The sequence below is a fragment of the Prunus avium genome, chromosome 2, assembly GCF_965620075.1.
Source record: "Prunus avium chromosome 2, drPruAviu1.hap1.1, whole genome shotgun sequence".
Classification (NCBI taxonomy): Eukaryota; Viridiplantae; Streptophyta; class Magnoliopsida; order Rosales; family Rosaceae; genus Prunus; species Prunus avium.
This window is the reverse complement of record NC_142285.1, coordinates 10284138-10302410: the sequence shown is the minus strand read 5'-3', so window position 1 is coordinate 10302410 and position 18273 is coordinate 10284138. Positions and strand designations below refer to the sequence as shown.

The following is an 18273-nucleotide window of genomic DNA, read 5'->3' as shown; positions in this document are numbered from 1 at the left end:
AGGCATCAGGCTTTGCCTTTGTAGCTTTTCGGCCTTCGCCTTGGGCTGCTTCGTTACAGTATTTTGTTGAGCCGGAAACCAAAAGTGATGACGTCCAGCATAAATTGCGGACCACCAAATACAAAAGGCGTCGATAAATTGCGGACCCCATTCAGAAAGTTTTGATAAATTGAGGACCACCACGATATACAAAATGTTCTGATAAATTTTGGACCACCACATACAAAAAGATTTGATTTTGTTCAGTGAGGAAAAAGGAAATAAGAAGGGAAAAACACGGAAATGGGATAAGGAAGAAGAAGAAGTATGAAAGGCTGCAAGGTTGTGGTAGTGAGATTTTCAGGTGATGGGTGTGAAGTAGAAGAGAAACTAGAAAGATTTGTTATCCTGTCTTGCACCTAATGAACTTCAAAGGAATGCAACAATACTAAATTACAAATAAACGGAGGGACATAGAGGCTCAGTTCTAAGTACGGTCTTAAATTTCGATGGTTCGGAAATATCAATAGGTTAAAAATAAGGAAACAATGTGACCTAGAAAATGTGTACTAATTGATAAAAAGAGAATTAAACACATCATAATCTTTTATTTACAATGATTTACTATGTTCTCAAGGATGATTACGCCTATTTCCCCCACTAGATATTGTACATGTTATTATGTTATTTAATAATTGAAAAATAATTAATTATGTAGACCAGATTAATTTTTCAAGGACAATAAGTAGTAAAATATTTTTTAAAAATAGCAGTAAAATTGGAGATTAAATAAGAGCACAAATAAAGTTACCTTAAGATTATAAGTAATTAATCAATAAATAAAAAAGGAACTAAAGATAATAATAAGTTAATAACAATTTTCTAGATGATTAAAGAAGAACAAAAATAAAATTATCTACAATGAAAACTAAAAAATTAGACATAAACATTTCTTTGAGGGGGGTTGTGAAAAATTCCAAAAACGTAATAGCATCTCATTCTGTAACAAAACATACATATACTGAACCAATGTGCTGAACTTGATCTACCAAGATCAAGCCACAGAGTTTCACGACCTTACTTGCTAGGATGACATTATAATGATGAAAGAAGTCATCCTTGATACTCCTTATATAAATCTTAATATACTTTTTTTTTGGTAAAGAAAAGTTTAGGGGGAGACGGGACTCGAACCTAGCTCTTACTATCAAAGAGAATATTACTTACCAACTCAACGAATCCTCGTTATCAATCTTCACATGTGTAATGGAAAGTGATTTTTTTGTAGTATCAATTGCATGGATACCCGTCCAAAAATAAAATTACATAGACACCTTTATTCACTGTTTAATTCTTGTTTTCACCTCTATCCTCTGTCCTTTTACTTTCCACCACCCATCCACAGTAACTCTTCAAAACACGCGCGAGTCATGACAATCTCTTCAGAATTAGATCTACACACAGCACGCAACAACAGAAGAGAAAACCCAAAACTAAAAGCCCCTTCTTCTTCTTCTCTCTCTTCTCTCTCCTCTCCTCTCTTCTGCTGCTTCATGCAATTGAACTCAGTCCAATTACTCACCAATTAATGCCCCAAATTCAAGACCCTAATCTCCATCGCATTGGCAACTGCAAAATCCTAACTCCACCAATCATCAGCAGCAATGGAGCAGCTGAAGACCATAGGGCGAGAGCTTGCGATGGGTTCTCAAGGCGGCTTCGGCCAATCCAAGGAGTTCCTGGACCTCGTCAAGTCCATCGGCGAAGCTCGATCCAAGGCCGAAGAAGAGCGCATCGTCCTCCTCGAGATCGAAACCCTAAAACGACGTCTCTCCGAGCCTGAAATCCCCAAGCGCAAGATGAAGGAGTACATCATCCGCCTCGTCTACGTCGAAATGCTCGGCCACGATGGCTCCTTCGCCTACATCCACGCCGTCAAGATGACCCACGACGACAATCTCTTGCTTAAACGCACCGGTTACCTCGCCGTTTCGCTCTTCCTCAGCGACGATCACGATTTGATCATCTTGATCGTAAACACCATCCAGAAGGATCTCAAGTCTGACAATTACCTTGTCGTTTGTGCCGCCCTCAATGCCGTATGCAAGCTCATCAACGACGAGACTGTGCCTGCCGTTTTGCCCCAGGTCGTGGACCTCCTCGCCCATCCCAAGGAGGCTGTCAGGAAGAAGGCCATCATGGCGCTTCACCGCTTTTATCAGAAATCACCATCTTCTGTTTCGCATCTGGTCTCCAATTTCAGGAAGCGCCTTTGTGATAACGATCCGGGAGTCATGGGTGCCACGCTCTGCCCGTTGTTTGACCTCATTACAATCGATGTGAATTCTTATAAGGATTTGGTGGTCAGCTTTGTCAGCATTCTCAAACAGGTCGCCGAGCGCAGGTTACCCAAGACCTACGATTACCATCAGTTGCCGGCGCCCTTTATTCAGGTTTTACTTACTTTCAACAAAGTTGAGCTTATTATTAATGTGGGAAGTTTTTGGCATGATAGAGGAATTGAAATAATGAGCTTTGTTTGTTTTTTTGTAACGTAATGTAGTAACTGAATTAGTTTGATACTGCAGATTAGATTGTTGAAGATCTTGGCATTGTTGGGGAGTGGTGATAAGCAATCGAGTGAGAAGATGTATATGGTAGTCGGCGATATTTTTAGGAAGTGCGATTCTACCAGTAATATAGGAAATGCTGTCCTTTATGAGTGTATTTGTTGCGTTTCTGCCATATATCCAAATCCTAAGTTGTTAGAGCAGGCTGCTCAAGTCATCTCAAGATTTTTGAAGGTTTGAAGTTTTTGTATTTTTCAGTGTAATTTTCTGCAAATTATAGTCTGCATGTAGATTATTTGGAGAGTTAAACACCAATTCCTTGTTGTATATTTGGTCGACAGAGTGACAGTCATAATTTGAAATATATGGGCATCGATGCCCTTGGTCGACTGATAAAGATTAGTCCAGAGATAGCAGAGCAACACCAACTAGCCGTCATTGATTGCTTAGAGGTGAAAGAATTCTGTTGGGTTTGATGGATTGGTTTCAAATCATGCTTTAAACTTTTAATTTAGATGAAGTTTGATGTGCATGATGCAGGACCCAGATGATACTCTGAAGCGAAAAACATTTGAACTATTGTACAAGATGACCAAGTCCTCCAATGTGGAAGTGATTGTGGATCGTATGATTGATTACATGATTAGCATTAATGATAACCATTACAAAACATATATAGCTTCTAGATGTGTGGAGCTTGCGGAGCAATTTGCACCAAGTAATCAATGGTTTATCCAGGTAAGAGTAATACATGTTGCCTTTTATATTCTAGTTATCACGGGAGTATTTTGTTACTGCTTATTAAACACCGATGTTATCCATGCCTGATATTCCTTCTCTGCAGACCATGAATAAAGTCTTTGAACATGCGGGAGATTTGGTAAATGTTAAGGTGGCACATAACTTGATGAAGTTGATTGCTGAGGGATTTGGAGAGGATGATGATTCTGCAGATAGTCAGTTGAGATCATCTGCGGTATGTAACTTTAATTTTGCACCTTATGTTTATAACTGTTTTATTCAATGTCATTAAAAAGTTGCTATTTCAGTTATTATATGGTTAAAAATGTTATCACATGGCCCCTAAATTTTTGTGCGATTTCAAAGGTTCCTGTTGAACTTTTGATGAATGTCTCCCTTAAATTTTTGGACTCCTCAAATAGTCCCATCCATTAACTTAGACCATCAACAATTGATGGTAAAATCATGGACATATCATGTTAGGAGGAGGAGTTGCCACGTCAAAGAATTTGACACATAACTTACAGGTGTCACTTGTTCTAGTTAGTTGTAAAATTTGTAAGTTACTCTCAAGCCATTTCATGCATATAACGTTTGAGACCTCAGAGGTAGATTTTTCCTAGGGTTTTGGTTTACCTCATTGCAAATAGAAGCATTTCTTATTACTGCTATGTTTGTTGTTTGTGATGAAAATCATTTTGATGTCGCAAAATTGCTAAGGCTTTTCATTCTTTTTGCCATTGAGTTCAACATTCCCTGATAAATTCAGCATAGGAGATATAATGCTGCATTCACCTTTTTATAGTACTGCTATTTGTGTAACATTTGAGGATTATATTCTAGTAGTATGTTTACAACATTTTGTGCATTGCTTGCTTCTGCACTATGTCTTAAACCATTTCCTTGCTTCCCCTGTTTCTGCATGTTAAAGAACTAAACTTCTTTATGTGCAGGTGGAGTCATATTTGCGTATAATTGGTGAGCCAAAGCTTCCATCTGTATTTCTTCAGGTACATTCTGTCCTCTCAGTTCTTTTCTTTATGTAGAAAATTTTGGAAGAATATTCCTGTTGATATCTGAATTTTAGTTGTGATCTCAGGTCATTTGTTGGGTTTTGGGGGAATATGGAACTGCTGATGGAAAATATTCTGCTTCCTATATCACTGGGAAGTTATGTGATGTGGCAGAGGCGTATTCAAATGATGAATCCGTTAAGGTATCCCTCAAACTCAGTTTTTTGTAACTAGAGGTTCATTATCTGCATTTGTAATTTTTTAGGGTTTGATTTGAAGAAATTTTCCATGCTTCTTAAATTTGGTAATGAGGTCATGGTATAATTGTATTAAACGAGATACAATTTAATTATATCTACAATTAAAAATGCATATAAAGCTAGAATCCGAATAAAAATAATGGGAGTGCAAATCATAATTTGAAAAAATGTTTTCTTAAGAATTGGGATTAAAAGGTAATTTGAAGTACAAATTTACTTTGATTAGAATAAGCAGGGTCCCTGTGTAGTTATAGAAACATGAGAGCTTTTGGAAAGAATAAAGAAGAGAGCACGGGGCACACAATTTTTATTTTCCATTTGCTTAAGAAACAAACAACCACAAATTTTGTATTTTATGAGTATTTCATAGGTTTAAAATTTTCTTCTCTCAATTTTATATTTGGTTATCTATTCATAAAAAGAGCACCGTTTGTATTTGTGTATATATTTGTATCTTACTTGTTGAAACTGAAGTGAGTCTGTTCTTCTCATACAGGCTTATGCAGTTACAGCAATCATGAAAATATATGCCTTTGAAATTTCAGCTCAGAGAAAAGTGGATATCCTACCTGAGGTGCATATAATGAACTTTAATACTTTGACAACAATATCAATTTGCATGCATTAATCGTCTGCATAGATTTGAACACCTTTCGATGGCAATCTTGCTTTTGTAGCATAATGTGGAATTTCATTTATTTTAATCTTGTCTTTATTATTTTTGGTTACCATTTTTTATTTTATTTTCGATTAAATAGGTCAAATAGGATGATCCCATCTCTCTTTTCCCAAGTGATGGTTTGCTAATAGCAAGGTACAAACTAGTTTTCTGTAGCACAGTACTTGGCTATCAAGGTGCCATCTTCTAGAACTTTGTTGCTGTAGGGGTTGTTAAAGCTATGGAAGTTACTGTTTTACCCTCACTGGGCTAGGGTGATAAAAAATTGCTCCATGTTTGTTCAGTATAGTGCTAATTTTTGCATTTGTATCTGAGGTTGAATCAGTTGTTTTCCTACGAGTGGTTTTTTTCTTTTAGTTTCCTGCTAAAAATAATGCATTATGATTAGTAATTATGCTCATAATTTTAAGAGTTCTACTGGTATTTATGCCATTTTATTTTGCTTTCCCTGAGAGAAGATAAGATTTGTTAACTTGCAGATCTTTGACTGAAAATTAAGTTGAAAGATTGAAAGTTCAAATCTCACCGTACAGTTTGCACACTAGATTGAACATGCATCCCTTTATAGATTAGCATCAGTCATGACTGGAATGAATTTATTCTTTCCAAATGATGGAAATTGCATTGTCTGTAAATATGCTTTTAGTAGTGGGTTGAATTTCTCTAAAGAGCATAGCTAAATCTGAATAAGATGTAATGATTAACATGGATTCTGATAGATTAGTGGCAGTGCAGAATTCTCCTAGTAGTTTGGGAAATCGTTTAAGCTACTGTTCAATTCACTCAAGGTGGAATGAGTGTGTTTGCTATTTTTGCTTTTTCACCTGTTCAGAGCTTAGCTTTAGGGTTTAGGGTTAAGTTTTCCTGTTTGGTGGGCCTTCAAATCATCCATTTAGTGCTTAGGGTATTGGGTTTAGTTCTCAGGTTATCGGCTACCATTCACAATAGTTAAACCATAAACTCCAAAGCGCTAACAAGCGATTCTACATCCTAAAGTAACAAATTGTTTTGAAACAAAAATTAAAGATGTAAAATGAAAACAGAAAGGAGACTTGAAAACAAAACGGACTGAGCAGCTGCTCAAGCCGCTTTCACAAAATTCAACATCAGCTCTAGCAGAATGATGTTGAACTGTAGATGATCCGTTCTGGAATGGTTGACTAATGTATGTATGTATGCATGTAGTTTCCTAATCTTTTTATGATTGAAGGCTTAGTCAGCTAGAAGTTAAATCAGAGTTGAAATGTTCTTTTAAGTGGTTGGTGGTGTGGCTCTTTTGAAATAGTTTCTATAAGAAAGAAGCATAGTACAATTTTACTTTATACAATGGTTAATGCTAGTTAAGGGAGAAATGTGCTTGATAACATTCAGATATTATGTGCAGGATTTGTAATGTGCACGTAAAACTGTGTGCATGTGTGTGTCAATGATCAGTGGCCCTAGCTTTGAGGTCCAGAGCTCTATAGTTGCATGATGAATGTTTAATGCTTATTTAAGGTTGAAGTTTTCTGGACACCATTATAATGTTGACATTCATCTAATCAATGATTAGCTATAATGTTGTCATTTTCATTTTGTTTTGGCCTGTCATGGAAGTATATATCAATTGATAAAAATCTTTCTTCCCTTGCAGTGTCAATCTTTGGTGGAAGAATTGTCAGCTTCTCACTCAACAGATCTGCAGCAGCGTGCATATGAATTGCAAGCTGTCATTAGCTTAGATGCTCCTGCAGTTGAGAGTATTATGCCGTCAGATGCAAGTTGTGAAGACATTGAGGTCATATTTAAATGCATTATCTACTCGTACCCTTCTTTTTTTTGCTTCTCCTTTAAAGTATTAAGAACTATAGTAGTTCTGCATTTCTCTTTTCCTTGTTATTTGGTGGTTGTTGGTTACTGTCTGAACCTCCTGTTTTCTAATGGTAAAGTCTAATGGTTGTTTAACCTTGTGATTGCATTAAGTTTGGTGACCCTTTTATTGTTATATGCCAAACGATATACTGTAACTTTAATTTTCTCTGGTTTTTTATATTATAAAATGTATCTTTTGGAAAGCATGAGATATATCAAATAGAATCCTTGATGAATATAAATTAGGTATAAGGAAAGTGAACTAATGTATGTCTCATTAAAAAATGTAGTTGCCTTGCAAATTGTTCTAATAGGACGTACCACTTTTCCACACTGTGATTATGTAATTTCTCATATGGATACATTATCTTTGATACAACATAATTCAGTTTTTCAGATCGTGATTGTGTTTGTGTTTCACAGATACGTTATTATGAATCATGACACAACATTAAATATTTTTAAAAGTGTATGGATCCAGAAGAATATTTTCCAAAATAGAAATACTATGACAAAGGAACATGTATCCTGACCGACCGTGAATGCGGAAGGAATAGCTTTGCTTGCTTCCTTGTCAAATATGCCCTATCCGTACTACTTATGGGATGAAGTTTGAGAAAAAGTAAGGGCCCATATCTGACAATTACAAGGGCATTAGTGATATTTTTTAAATACTGAGCACTCAGCCCCTATAAATAGGCAAGCAAATCATTAAATGAAGGACTTTTTTTGGTCCAAAAGAAAAAGGCCATTGTAAATGTTGACTGAAAAATAATCTGACTAGATACCTTACTCTGTTTAAGTAGAAAGATGTCGTGTATTGTTTGGTTAATGCTGTTCTTGACCTTCCAATATTTTATTTGGTAAATTTTGAAAATGTGCTATGAATGTATATATGTATACAGTTATCAACTGCACAGGTTTTAATAGGGTCAGTAAATTATTGCTTTCCCTTTTATCATTCTCGTGTATGTATGCATGCATGGATCAATGTGAAGATAATAATCTTCATGTCCCAATTGTGATAATGTCAATTATCATTATTAAATTGTACATGGGTTTCTGAAGCCTTATTATTGCTTGACACTTAGTATGTATGCTCGTGCTGGAGGCACTAATTGTAGATTTCCTTGTAAAAAAAATATACAGAGATTGCTTTATTGTAGTGTTGGCTCATATAAACATGATGATATAGATCTTGTGGTTTAGATCGAGAAAAATTTGGAATCAGTTTATGAATGATTAAAATTGCTTATTTGACCAACATGCATCATATTATACTGGCGAAACTTAATTTATGTAGCTGCCATTGGTTGGTATACCTGGATGTTAATCAAGTGATTCTAATTGGTATAACACGACATGCTTTAATTAGTTTCCCGACTTCTTCGTCCCTGGTCATTGCATCTTATTTCTTCCCTTTAGTTATAAGTTGCTCTTTTCATGGATTTTGCAATTGTATTTCTCTAATATGTTTGAAAACCATGATTTTGGATCATGCGGAAACCATTGATTTATTTATTTCTGGAATAAGATTATTTTGTGTAATATTAATATTCATCTTCTCTTGCAGATTGATAAAAGCCTTTCATTCCTCAATGGCTATGTCCAGCGAGCACTAGAGAAAGGTGCTCAGCCCTATATTCCTGAGAATGAGCGCTCTGGAATGTTAAATATCAGCAACTTCAGTAACCAAGATCAGCATGAAGCTTTAACCCATGGTCTTAGGTTTGAGGCATATGAGCTTCCAAAGCCAGCAGTGCCATCAAGAATTCCTCCAGCTGCAGTTGCATCCTCAACCGAGCTTGTTCCAGTTCCTGAACCATCTTATGCTAGGGAAAACCGCCAGCCTGCATCATTACCACCTGTGTCAGATGCAGGATCATCGGAACTTAAGTTACGACTAGATGGTGTTCAAAGAAAATGGGGCAGGCCAACATATTCCTCCCCAGCATTGTCAATCTCAAATTCCTCTAGTTCTAGTTCCCAGAAATCACCGAATGGGGTCACACAAATAGATAGCGTGAGCACTTCAAATTCAAAAGCACGTGATACTTATGAGTCAAGGAGGCCCCAGGTTGAAATTTCTCCAGAAAAGCAGAAGCTTGCCAGTTCACTGTTTGGGGGATCATCAAAAACCGAGAGGAGGCCATCTTCTGCCAACCATAAGGTGTCTAAGGTGAATATCCATGCTTCAGAGAAGCCCCAGGTACCAAAGGCAGCAGCTGTACACACTGAAGTTAATCATGAACCTGCTCCAGACTTGCTCGATTTGGGTGATTCAACTAGTAGTACTGCTTCCACTGTAGATCCTTTCAAGCAGTTAGAAGGGCTTCTTGATCAAACTGAAGTTGCATTAACTGCAAATCATGGTGCAGCTGGTGCTGCTAAGACACCTGATATTGTGGGATTATATGCAGATACATCTCTCAGCGGGCTTAGTAGCAGTGTTGGCGACCCTTCGCCGACCAATAGGGATGAGTTTAATCTTGCATCTGAGTTATCAAATGCTACAAGAACTGCTCAAAGTGGGGTAACACAATTGAATAAGGGTCCTAGCCCAAAAGATTCCTTGGAAAAAGATGCACTTGTAAGGCAGATGGGTGTGACCCCAACAAGTCCGAATCCTAACTTGTTTAAAGATTTGCTTGGCTAAAACTGTTCAGAATGGCAAACTTTCGATCATGATTATTCGAGATTGTTTGCTTTGTGGTATGTGCATGGTCTTTCGGTGTGGCTGGCTATATGATAAGAAATACAACTCAATTCAAAGAATTTTCAAGACCACCATGCAGAGCTGTAAAGGCACCATACACCAAGAATGGTGGCAAAAATGAGGTATAGGCGTTTGTATTTGTTGGACAGTGGCTTATGTAGGAATATAACCAAGTTGATGATGCTTGAATATGTTGGTTTGAGCCATTTCAATGCGGAGCTTTTTCTTTGCGGCAATGTGGGCAGTTTTGCAGCGCTCCACAGACACATGGTTCTGCCCTGCATATTTGCCTACATTTACACTGCTGTGTGCCTCTCTCTTGTTATAATAATGCTGTATGAAGTGAATTTTTGTTTGGGTTGTTGGGACATTTATCCCTGTTTGTCATAAGTTTTACTTGGTGTTAGTTCACATTGTAAGTTGTTATCTTTTTTACTATGAGATGCCCCTTGTAATGTTTGGTGGATAAAATTGGACATTCGACACCTACAGTAGCTATCCGGTCATGCAATGAGAATTATAATGCTCTTTGTGAACAAAGAAAGAAGTTATAATTCCTGGCGTCTTTTTCTTAGTTTCTAAAGCCAAATTCTTTTTGGGTAATGGAGCCATTGGAGATGTTAGCTGTCCCAGGGCTGTTCAAACAGCAACTGGTATTCAAAGAACCAATCAAAGAACCAATCAAAGAACCAAAATCTATTCGCAAACTAGACAGGAGTTCGAAAACAACATAATATGCACGACACTCTTGCTGCTCATCAAGCTTTTCATTTCATGTCCTTGTTGCAGGATTATCAAAAAATCTTGAACAAAAATACCAGCAACATCACTAGTACAATGAGACAATCTTTCAACAAAAATATGTTGGGCATATTTGGGTGCATGTTTACAGTTAATGTCTGATTTTCAACAAAACTTGATTGGAAACTATGAAATAGACAAAGTACATGTGTGGAATGAAAGCATTAGATAAATCCAGCTTGCAACCAGTTTTGTTCATCTGCGGATAAATGCTGGATGCATCAATTGAGAAGAAAGGTATTGCCTTACGCAACTTAAAATGGAATCTCAGAAACTGCTGGCGCCTCAACACACCTCTTGATTACCAGACCATTGCCTGGAAATTTGGTTCGTATCGACAGCTGAACCTGGGGCTTACATAAACCACTTTGGAACTTCATTGCCTGAAAATTTAATATCGAATGTTGAGTGCTAAGAAAAATGATTTAACCCAAAACAAAAAGAAAAAAAAATTCACACCCTGAATACTACAACATATACCCCGGAGATGCACAACAAAATTTGAATTGAACACAAAACGCAGATATATGAGCAGAAAATGCAAAGATATCATTCAACATTTAATGGATTTACATACTTTGGCTCCTCGTTAAGATCAGTGTGCCTCCTCTTTGGGTGATCCGCCTCTCCTCTTTGAGCTTCATGATCACCAACGTCGACGACGTTAGCACGATGATCATCATCAAGTGCCATGAAATCTGATAATCGAGGCCTCTTGCCAAGACTAGTCTCTGATGCTGAAGGCAAGGAAAGCAATTCGTAGTCTTGGTGTTGATCATCATGAATATCATCGTCCACTGCCATCGCATCAGGCAACAACCACTGCCTTTGCCCACTATCAACTGTGACATCAGCAACTTGGTGGCCTAATAGGTGGACCCCGCAGAGGATTTTAACGGGTGTGGGCATCCCATAGAACTCAAATATAATTTGACACATATTACCCTGCTGCAACCGCGTCAGTTCTTCCCCCACACGTAATGGAATAGAGTGATGCTCATGAGTTCGTACCTTGCTCAGATTCAATAATGGAATACACTCAAAAGCCACATGAGTTTCCTTTGGGAACATACCCGTCAATTGGACCATTTTTCTATCAATATGAACATATGCGTCAAGTTGGACCATTTTTCTATCACCAAATAACTTTCCTTTCTTAACGTCTGAGTTTCCTTTAATAACAACACATAGAACCAATCTTAACGTCTCCCAATCTAAATTTGGAGGAATTTCAAAACAAACTTCACATCGAGCAACCCTAGAAGTGTATTCGTCTTTAACTAGTGTTGCATCTTTACAACAGCTGAACCACTTTGGTACTTCATCGCCCGGAAGAGTAATATAAAATTGAGAATGCGGATAAGAAGATACCTACAATAGAATTGGTTACAACAATCATCATCTTAACCATATAACATAGAGGGAGAGACACAGAGACACAGAGAGAGAAGAGACAGAAACCTGATCCAGAAAATAATTTTCTGTGATGTCATAGCCACGTAGTCTAGCGCAATTGGTCAAAGTCAGCACCCTATTCTCATCTGCCGATGATAGTGGCAGTTTTGGAATTTTTTCCAATGATGTGCAATTATCCAGGTATACCCTATCTACGCTTGGTGGAAGCACTTCTTGTGGAATTTCTAGAAGACTCTTGCAATCACGCAATAAAAGCGTGTACAAGCCCACAAATTTGCTAATGCATTCCGGAAGCGTGACAAAATTGATTCCAGATAGATCAAGTACTCGTAATGTGGACCAGCAATAAAGCAGCCGTAAATCAAGCCCAGTAAGATTGAAGCATCCACTAAGATTCAATGAATGAAGCCTAGTAAGATATGAAATTGATAGAGGCAATTCTCTTATGCCACTTCCATGCATATGCAATGTCCGTAGTGATTCCATCTCGACTTCCATTTCTGGGAAACTCTCAAGCCTTTTACAACTGCTTAGAATAAGTGTTTCTAAGGATTTCAATCTAAGTCTTGTTGCAAACCTCGTAAGCCTAACACAATTTTCAAGATTCAATTCAACCAGTTTATCAAGGCGTCCAACAGAATCATCAACCTCAACCAAATGTGTACAGTCACTTAGAATCAAGTACTCTATGTTTGGGATTCCGGATAAGTCTGGGATTTTTTCTAAGAATTGACAACCCCTCAAATTCAAAGATGTCAAGTTTGGCAAATGCTGTGAGACAAGAACACAAAAACAGGAAATAATTAATCACACGCTTCAAAAGACAAAAACTTAGAAAATAATTTTCGTTTTTTTTTCCTTCTGAAATTAACAACTGTATTTGAAATTATATATAATAGATGAAAATAATTTCAAATACATACCTTAAATCCCTCCAATTGTCTGATATGACTGCGAGACATTTTGAACTTAACAAGATGATTTCCTTGAAAATTGGGTGGCAAAATTGTAACTGATATCCATCCCAATTAATCCATCTTAACACGTTGGGCAGATAGTTAATGTCCCCACATAGAGATGCATTATGGTTTATGAAAATTTGAAGATTCACCATATTACGGAAGCATTCTGGATTCAAAATTATCTCAGCTGGTTCTGGAAGCTTCACCATGATGCCTTTAATATTTCTTGTTCCCTAAGATGGAAAAGCATTAATTAGGAAATGAAGTCATTGTACAAACCAAAATGCAAGCACATTTTGTTAAGAAAATTATAGGTTACATAAGGTATTCTTTCTTGTCAAATTGAATATAATAACATATATTATACTTACTGCTTTATTTTCTGTTAGAACTCGCTTGACATCCTTGTAAAACCACAATCTACTACGCTGGCCAGGATCATTGGGGGATTCTTTGTGAACTATATCCTTGCCCAGGTTTGCTAGCAAGTCGTGCATTAAAATCCTATAATTCCATTCAATAGTTATCAATGCCTTATCAACGAATTCTTCAATGAATTTTTGGGGTACTATTTGTAGCACATAGTCCTTATATTCACCGTTGAAGAAACATGCAATGTCGAGAAAATATTCTTTTGCGCGATGATCCAAGGCATCATAACTTTTTTGAAGTATTCTTTCAATATGAGTATAAGGTTCTCCTTCGTAATCATCTAATATAACTTGCCAACGTCGTATATCTATACCATGAAGATGAGAACCTAAAATTCTTAGAGCTAGTGGAAGGCCATCAGCAAAAGTTATTGCACGTTGTGCGAGTTCCAAATAATCTTTTTGAGGTTCACTTCTTCCGAATGCATGCCAACTAAAAAGCTCAAGAGCTTGGTTGCAATCTAACTTCTTCACTTCGTATATCAACTCAATTTCACGATTGTTTAGCAATCTCCTATTTTTTGTAGTAATGATTACTCTACTACCCTCACCAAACCAATCATCTCCAGCCAAGTTTTCTAACTGCTCCAATTGGTCCACATCGTCAAGAATTAATAAAATCTTTTTATGCCTCAGCCGTTCTTTTATAACACCGATTCCTTCATCAACATTGCCAATTTTCAAATTTTTGCCTAGAATCTTATCAAGAAGAGTCTCCTGTAGCTGGACTAAGCTTCCTTCTCTGACATTTGGCAAGAAACAACTTCCTTCAAACTCATGGGCAATTGCATTCCTTATAGCTTTTGCAATTGTTGTCTTGCCTATTCCGGATGTCCCCCATATCCCAACCATGCGATGACCATTCCCACCAACATCTAAAAGCTTTTTCACATCTTGTACATGAGACTGAATTCCAACTGGGTACTTGGCCACATTCCAATATGTGGGTACTCGGCTTAAGATTCCATCAACAATGTTGTTGATAAATGTAGCTTCATAACTGCCAGTTTAACCAAATTAGACACATTTAATGAATCAAATTTAAACATCCAACCACTACAGTTGTATATTCTTATAAAAGAATATTTTTCTTTAATAAGTAACAATTAAATGTAACCAAAGTAAAAAAGAAAAAGAAATTAAGTTAACTTGAAAAAGATAGATAACCCTGAAATATAGAATCAAGACACTAAATTAAACATAATGCCCTACAGCTATCGAAAATATAAATTTTATTATAAAAAAGAAAAAGAAAAAAGATCTTCTCCCTACAATTTTATATTTTTACAAAAGGATACTTTTCTTTAATAATGAGTAACAATTAAATGTGTAACAAACAGTAATGAGAAAGAAGAGAGAAAAAATTAAACTTGAAAATGATAAAGATAGAAACATACTCTCCCTCCTTGAAATGCCATCCAGACAAATTTGCTGCTTCCTTAAGAGCTCTCCTCCATTTGAGCACTTTCTCCTTGTCATCCTTGAATTTGCATTCATGGTGAACAAATGCATCACCATAACTACTTCTTTGGTGTCGTACATTTGAGGGATCCACCTTGTAAAAAATGGGCAAAACTATTTGTTGGTTTGATTGTTTACATTGAAGGATCTTGACAAGTTCATCCAAGCACCACCTCGAAGATGCATAGTTTTCAGAGAATACAATGAGAGAAATTCTTGATTCTTCAATTGCTTTGACAAGGGCTGGTGATATTTCTTCTCCTCTTACAAGCTCTCCATCATCAATGAAGGTGTAGATGCCCTTATCACACAAGGCCTTGTATAAATGATTTGTAAAATTGGTGCGTGTATCCTCACCTCTAAAACTCAAAAACACTTCATATGAAAAAGAAGAAGAAGAAGAAAAGACTGGTTGAGTTTTCATAGGGGGCAGATCTGAAGGAAGTTGAGGTTTCCCAAAACCAATTGGCAATGGAGAATTGAAGAAGAAGCAGAGAGAATCTTATCTGATTTTGTATTGATTTTCTTTCTTAATAAAACGATACAGTAAGAACTAATAAGCTTATATGCATGACAAATAGCTTAAGGCTTAAACAAACTCAACAAACTCACGTGCTCTCCATGTGCCAAACTTAACTAACTTGTACTTTCATCAAGATCAACTAAAGAGAAGCTCAAAGAATTTGGTATGGTAGTGGCACCCTGCTTAGATTTAAGAGTTCTTCACGAAGCAGTTTCCTACCACCTTCCATGCGGACGTGATTAAGTTAATGGAGTGAGGAACTTTCGTTTCAACTTCAAGTCAACAAACGCTGAATTTTCTTTTCATATTGACGCGGTCTTTAATTAGTGAAGCATCTATCGGTAAGGAACCTTCAAGGCAACTTCCCCGTCTTTTTTTCCCAGATGTGTTTTTTTTTTTTTGTTCTAAACCATGAGGTGGTTCTGGATGGGCCCCAATTATGGGTGGCACCTTTAAGCCCAGACTAATCCCCACTCACACCGGGTCGGCCCGTAAGGGGTAAAGTGTTGGCCAAAGTGGTGACTCCGTACGAGAGCGATCGAACCCCTGACCTCTCTTAAGGAATGAGAGTGCCGAACCACTCACACCAACCACCTTGGTTTCCCAGATGTGTTTTCTTTCATACATGATGGAACGTCTACTTTTTGACTAAGACCTCCTCACTATTATTAAGGCTGGTTTGTGTCTTTTTTTCTTTCAGTACATGGGTATGGTACCTTCGATGGAAAATGTATTCTCTCTCACAACGGGGCTCTATGTTTGGGACTTTATATTTGAAGCTCTAAATTTTTTATGTTTTAATTTAGTTTACGTGTTAATGTTTTTTTTATATATTTTTTAATTGAGTTATTTACACTAACACTCTTGAGGTTTTTGGCATTTTCACAAAATTCCCTGGGGTTTCAAAAATTACACAAACATACCTTAAGATTTTAAATTGTTTTCACAAAACTCATTTTTATTAATTTTTGGGTTAATTTCAATTTAGTTCTCTGAACTCTTACCCTTCAAGCATGTTTGTCCATGCACTCTCAATTTTAACAATCATGTACCCCAATCGTTTTAATTTTTTGCAATATGGTTTCGGCTATCAAAATTTCCCTTAATTGTCTATGTGGCAGGCATGGTCCCACCTTTTAATGTCAATTAAAGGGTATTTTCGATCAATTGGTGTCTTCCACAAGTACTTTTGTTAAAAACAACTATGACACATTTTTTTGCAAGTTTGAGTAGGAAGGCACCAATTGTCCAAAAATACCCTTCAATTGTCAAAATTAACCCTTAATCTGCATTACTAAAATTGAGCCATTGTGGTTTGTAAATGGCACAAAAATTCAAAGAAGACCCCTCTCTTCTAAGTGCATGTCCAAGGGTAGGGTGGGCTCTGTGGGTTTGGTATGTTTCAATTTTTTTTTTTTTCCGGATTTGTAGTTTTTTAATTTTAAATTGAATTTGTAATGTCTATTTAACATTTTGGAATATTAAATACTTCTGTATTAATATATATTTTTTGTACACGTGGCAAACCACATCAATTATCAAGTGGGCTCAACATGTGCCTTGTGAGCATACTTAACAGATTTTTTGACTATGTTAACCAATGTGTCAAAATGAGACAAAATTCTAATATGTAGGGTAAAGTGAGACAAATTGAGTTTTAGGGGCAAAGTGAGACTCAAATTAAGTTTAAGAGGTATATCAATAATTAAGCAAAAAAAAAAGGGCACCATGTAGATCACCCTGTGAAGTATGTGATATAAACTAATTATAAAATGTTAAAATAAATCTGATCACAGCTAGGAGTATTTTCATACAATCAAAACCAAAAGGGCTGTAAGTACCAAATCAAGTAGAAATTTTAGTGCCTTTGCTACAATATATGGTAGAACAAGAAACACATTCAAAGCAAAGGCATATCAATGTCTTTAAGCAGTGCCTAATTACTTAGTAACATGATTGTTAGAAATTGAACAGCCTAGTCTTGTGATGAAAGTCTTCGAAGTGCATGTGAGAGCCATAGTAGTAAAGGGTAAGGATTGATTGTCGGTGGCTGCTTTTTGATTATTGCTGTAAATTTAGTGGACCCCGCCTTCCATATTGCATGGCTTTATGATCCATCACATCCCTGAAAACACGACTTCCTGCTCTCCATGTGTACATGTGCATCGCATGCATGCATGGTCTCATCTCTTATGGATCGATTGATCTGATGGGTGGGTCCATGGAGCTAGTACTCGATCCACTGGTGGTCCCCCACCTCTGCATCCATAATCCTGTTTTATGCCCTTTTTGGATTATGGGGCTCCATATCCCATGCTCTGGCATAAGTCTCTCGATCTAGCTTAACTATTTGGGTTGGTGGAGACTATTGATGATATATTTTGCTGGGTGATCCTTCAATTAGTACATTATTCCTATATTAGTAATTTGTTTTCAAGAAGTAAAGGAATCCTTTACATCAAAAGAAAAAGGGCAACTTAGTAGTCTTTCACAACTCAATTGCTTTTCTTTTCACCTGTCCGTTTTTTCTAAGAAAAAAGAAAACAAAAACCACCCTGCCTAGAAATGATGTGAAAATTCACACGAAAATATACACATTGAATCCACACGGAGGAAAATGTTGAAAAGATTCTTTGCAAAGGCCCTTATGATAAAAAAAAAATGACGAAAAATTAGCTTTGCGTTTAGATAGTCTACACGAGTTTTAGTGAAGAAACTTCATTGCAACTACAAGTGATCGAACGGTGATATTTCCTTTACTTTTCATTCTTTATTTTTTGGCTTATTATCACAAAAGGTCCCTAAGGTTTACGAAACTATCAGATTGCATCCTTAATATTTTTTTGTGTCACTTATGGTCCTCAAGGTTA

The 18273-nt window shown here is 36.7% G+C and overlaps 1 protein-coding gene and 1 pseudogene across 2 annotated transcripts; one reads left to right on the top strand and one right to left on the bottom strand.

The window, feature by feature from the left end:
* The first annotated feature begins 1444 nt into the window (after nt 1-1444).
* On the top strand, nt 1445-10294 carry LOC110745785 (Adaptin family protein). The gene is made up of 10 exons (XM_088249385.1): nt 1445-2432; nt 2568-2783; nt 2891-3001; nt 3090-3287; nt 3394-3525; nt 4244-4300; nt 4390-4506; nt 5060-5137; nt 6876-7019; nt 8667-10294. The coding sequence occupies exons 1-10, from the start codon at nt 1644-1646 to the stop codon at nt 9747-9749; spliced, it is 2925 nt and encodes a 974-aa protein (XP_088105511.1). The 5' UTR covers nt 1445-1643; the 3' UTR covers nt 9750-10294.
* Nucleotides 10295-10480: 186 nt separating this feature from the next.
* Nucleotides 10481-15636, bottom strand: LOC110744844 (TMV resistance protein N-like; annotated as a pseudogene). Its single transcript, XR_015833988.1, has 6 exons — nt 14817-15636; nt 13360-14419; nt 12950-13221; nt 12072-12797; nt 11188-11981; nt 10481-10993 (listed from the first exon to the last, which is right to left on the bottom strand). The product of XR_015833988.1 is annotated as a TMV resistance protein N-like (transcript).
* Nucleotides 15637-18273: the final 2637 nt, after the last annotated feature.

Excerpts from the sequence above, each read along its gene's own strand:
- LOC110745785 (XM_088249385.1), top strand. The coding sequence starts at position 1,644 with ATGGAGCAGCTGAAGACCATAGGGCGAGAGCTTGCGATGGGTTCTCAA. Across the intron at positions 2,784-2,890 it reads TCATCTCAAGATTTTTGAAG|AGTGACAGTCATAATTTGAA; the intron begins GTTTGAAGTTTT and ends TTTGGTCGACAG. Across the intron at positions 3,288-3,393 it reads GTAATCAATGGTTTATCCAG|ACCATGAATAAAGTCTTTGA; the intron begins GTAAGAGTAATA and ends CCTTCTCTGCAG.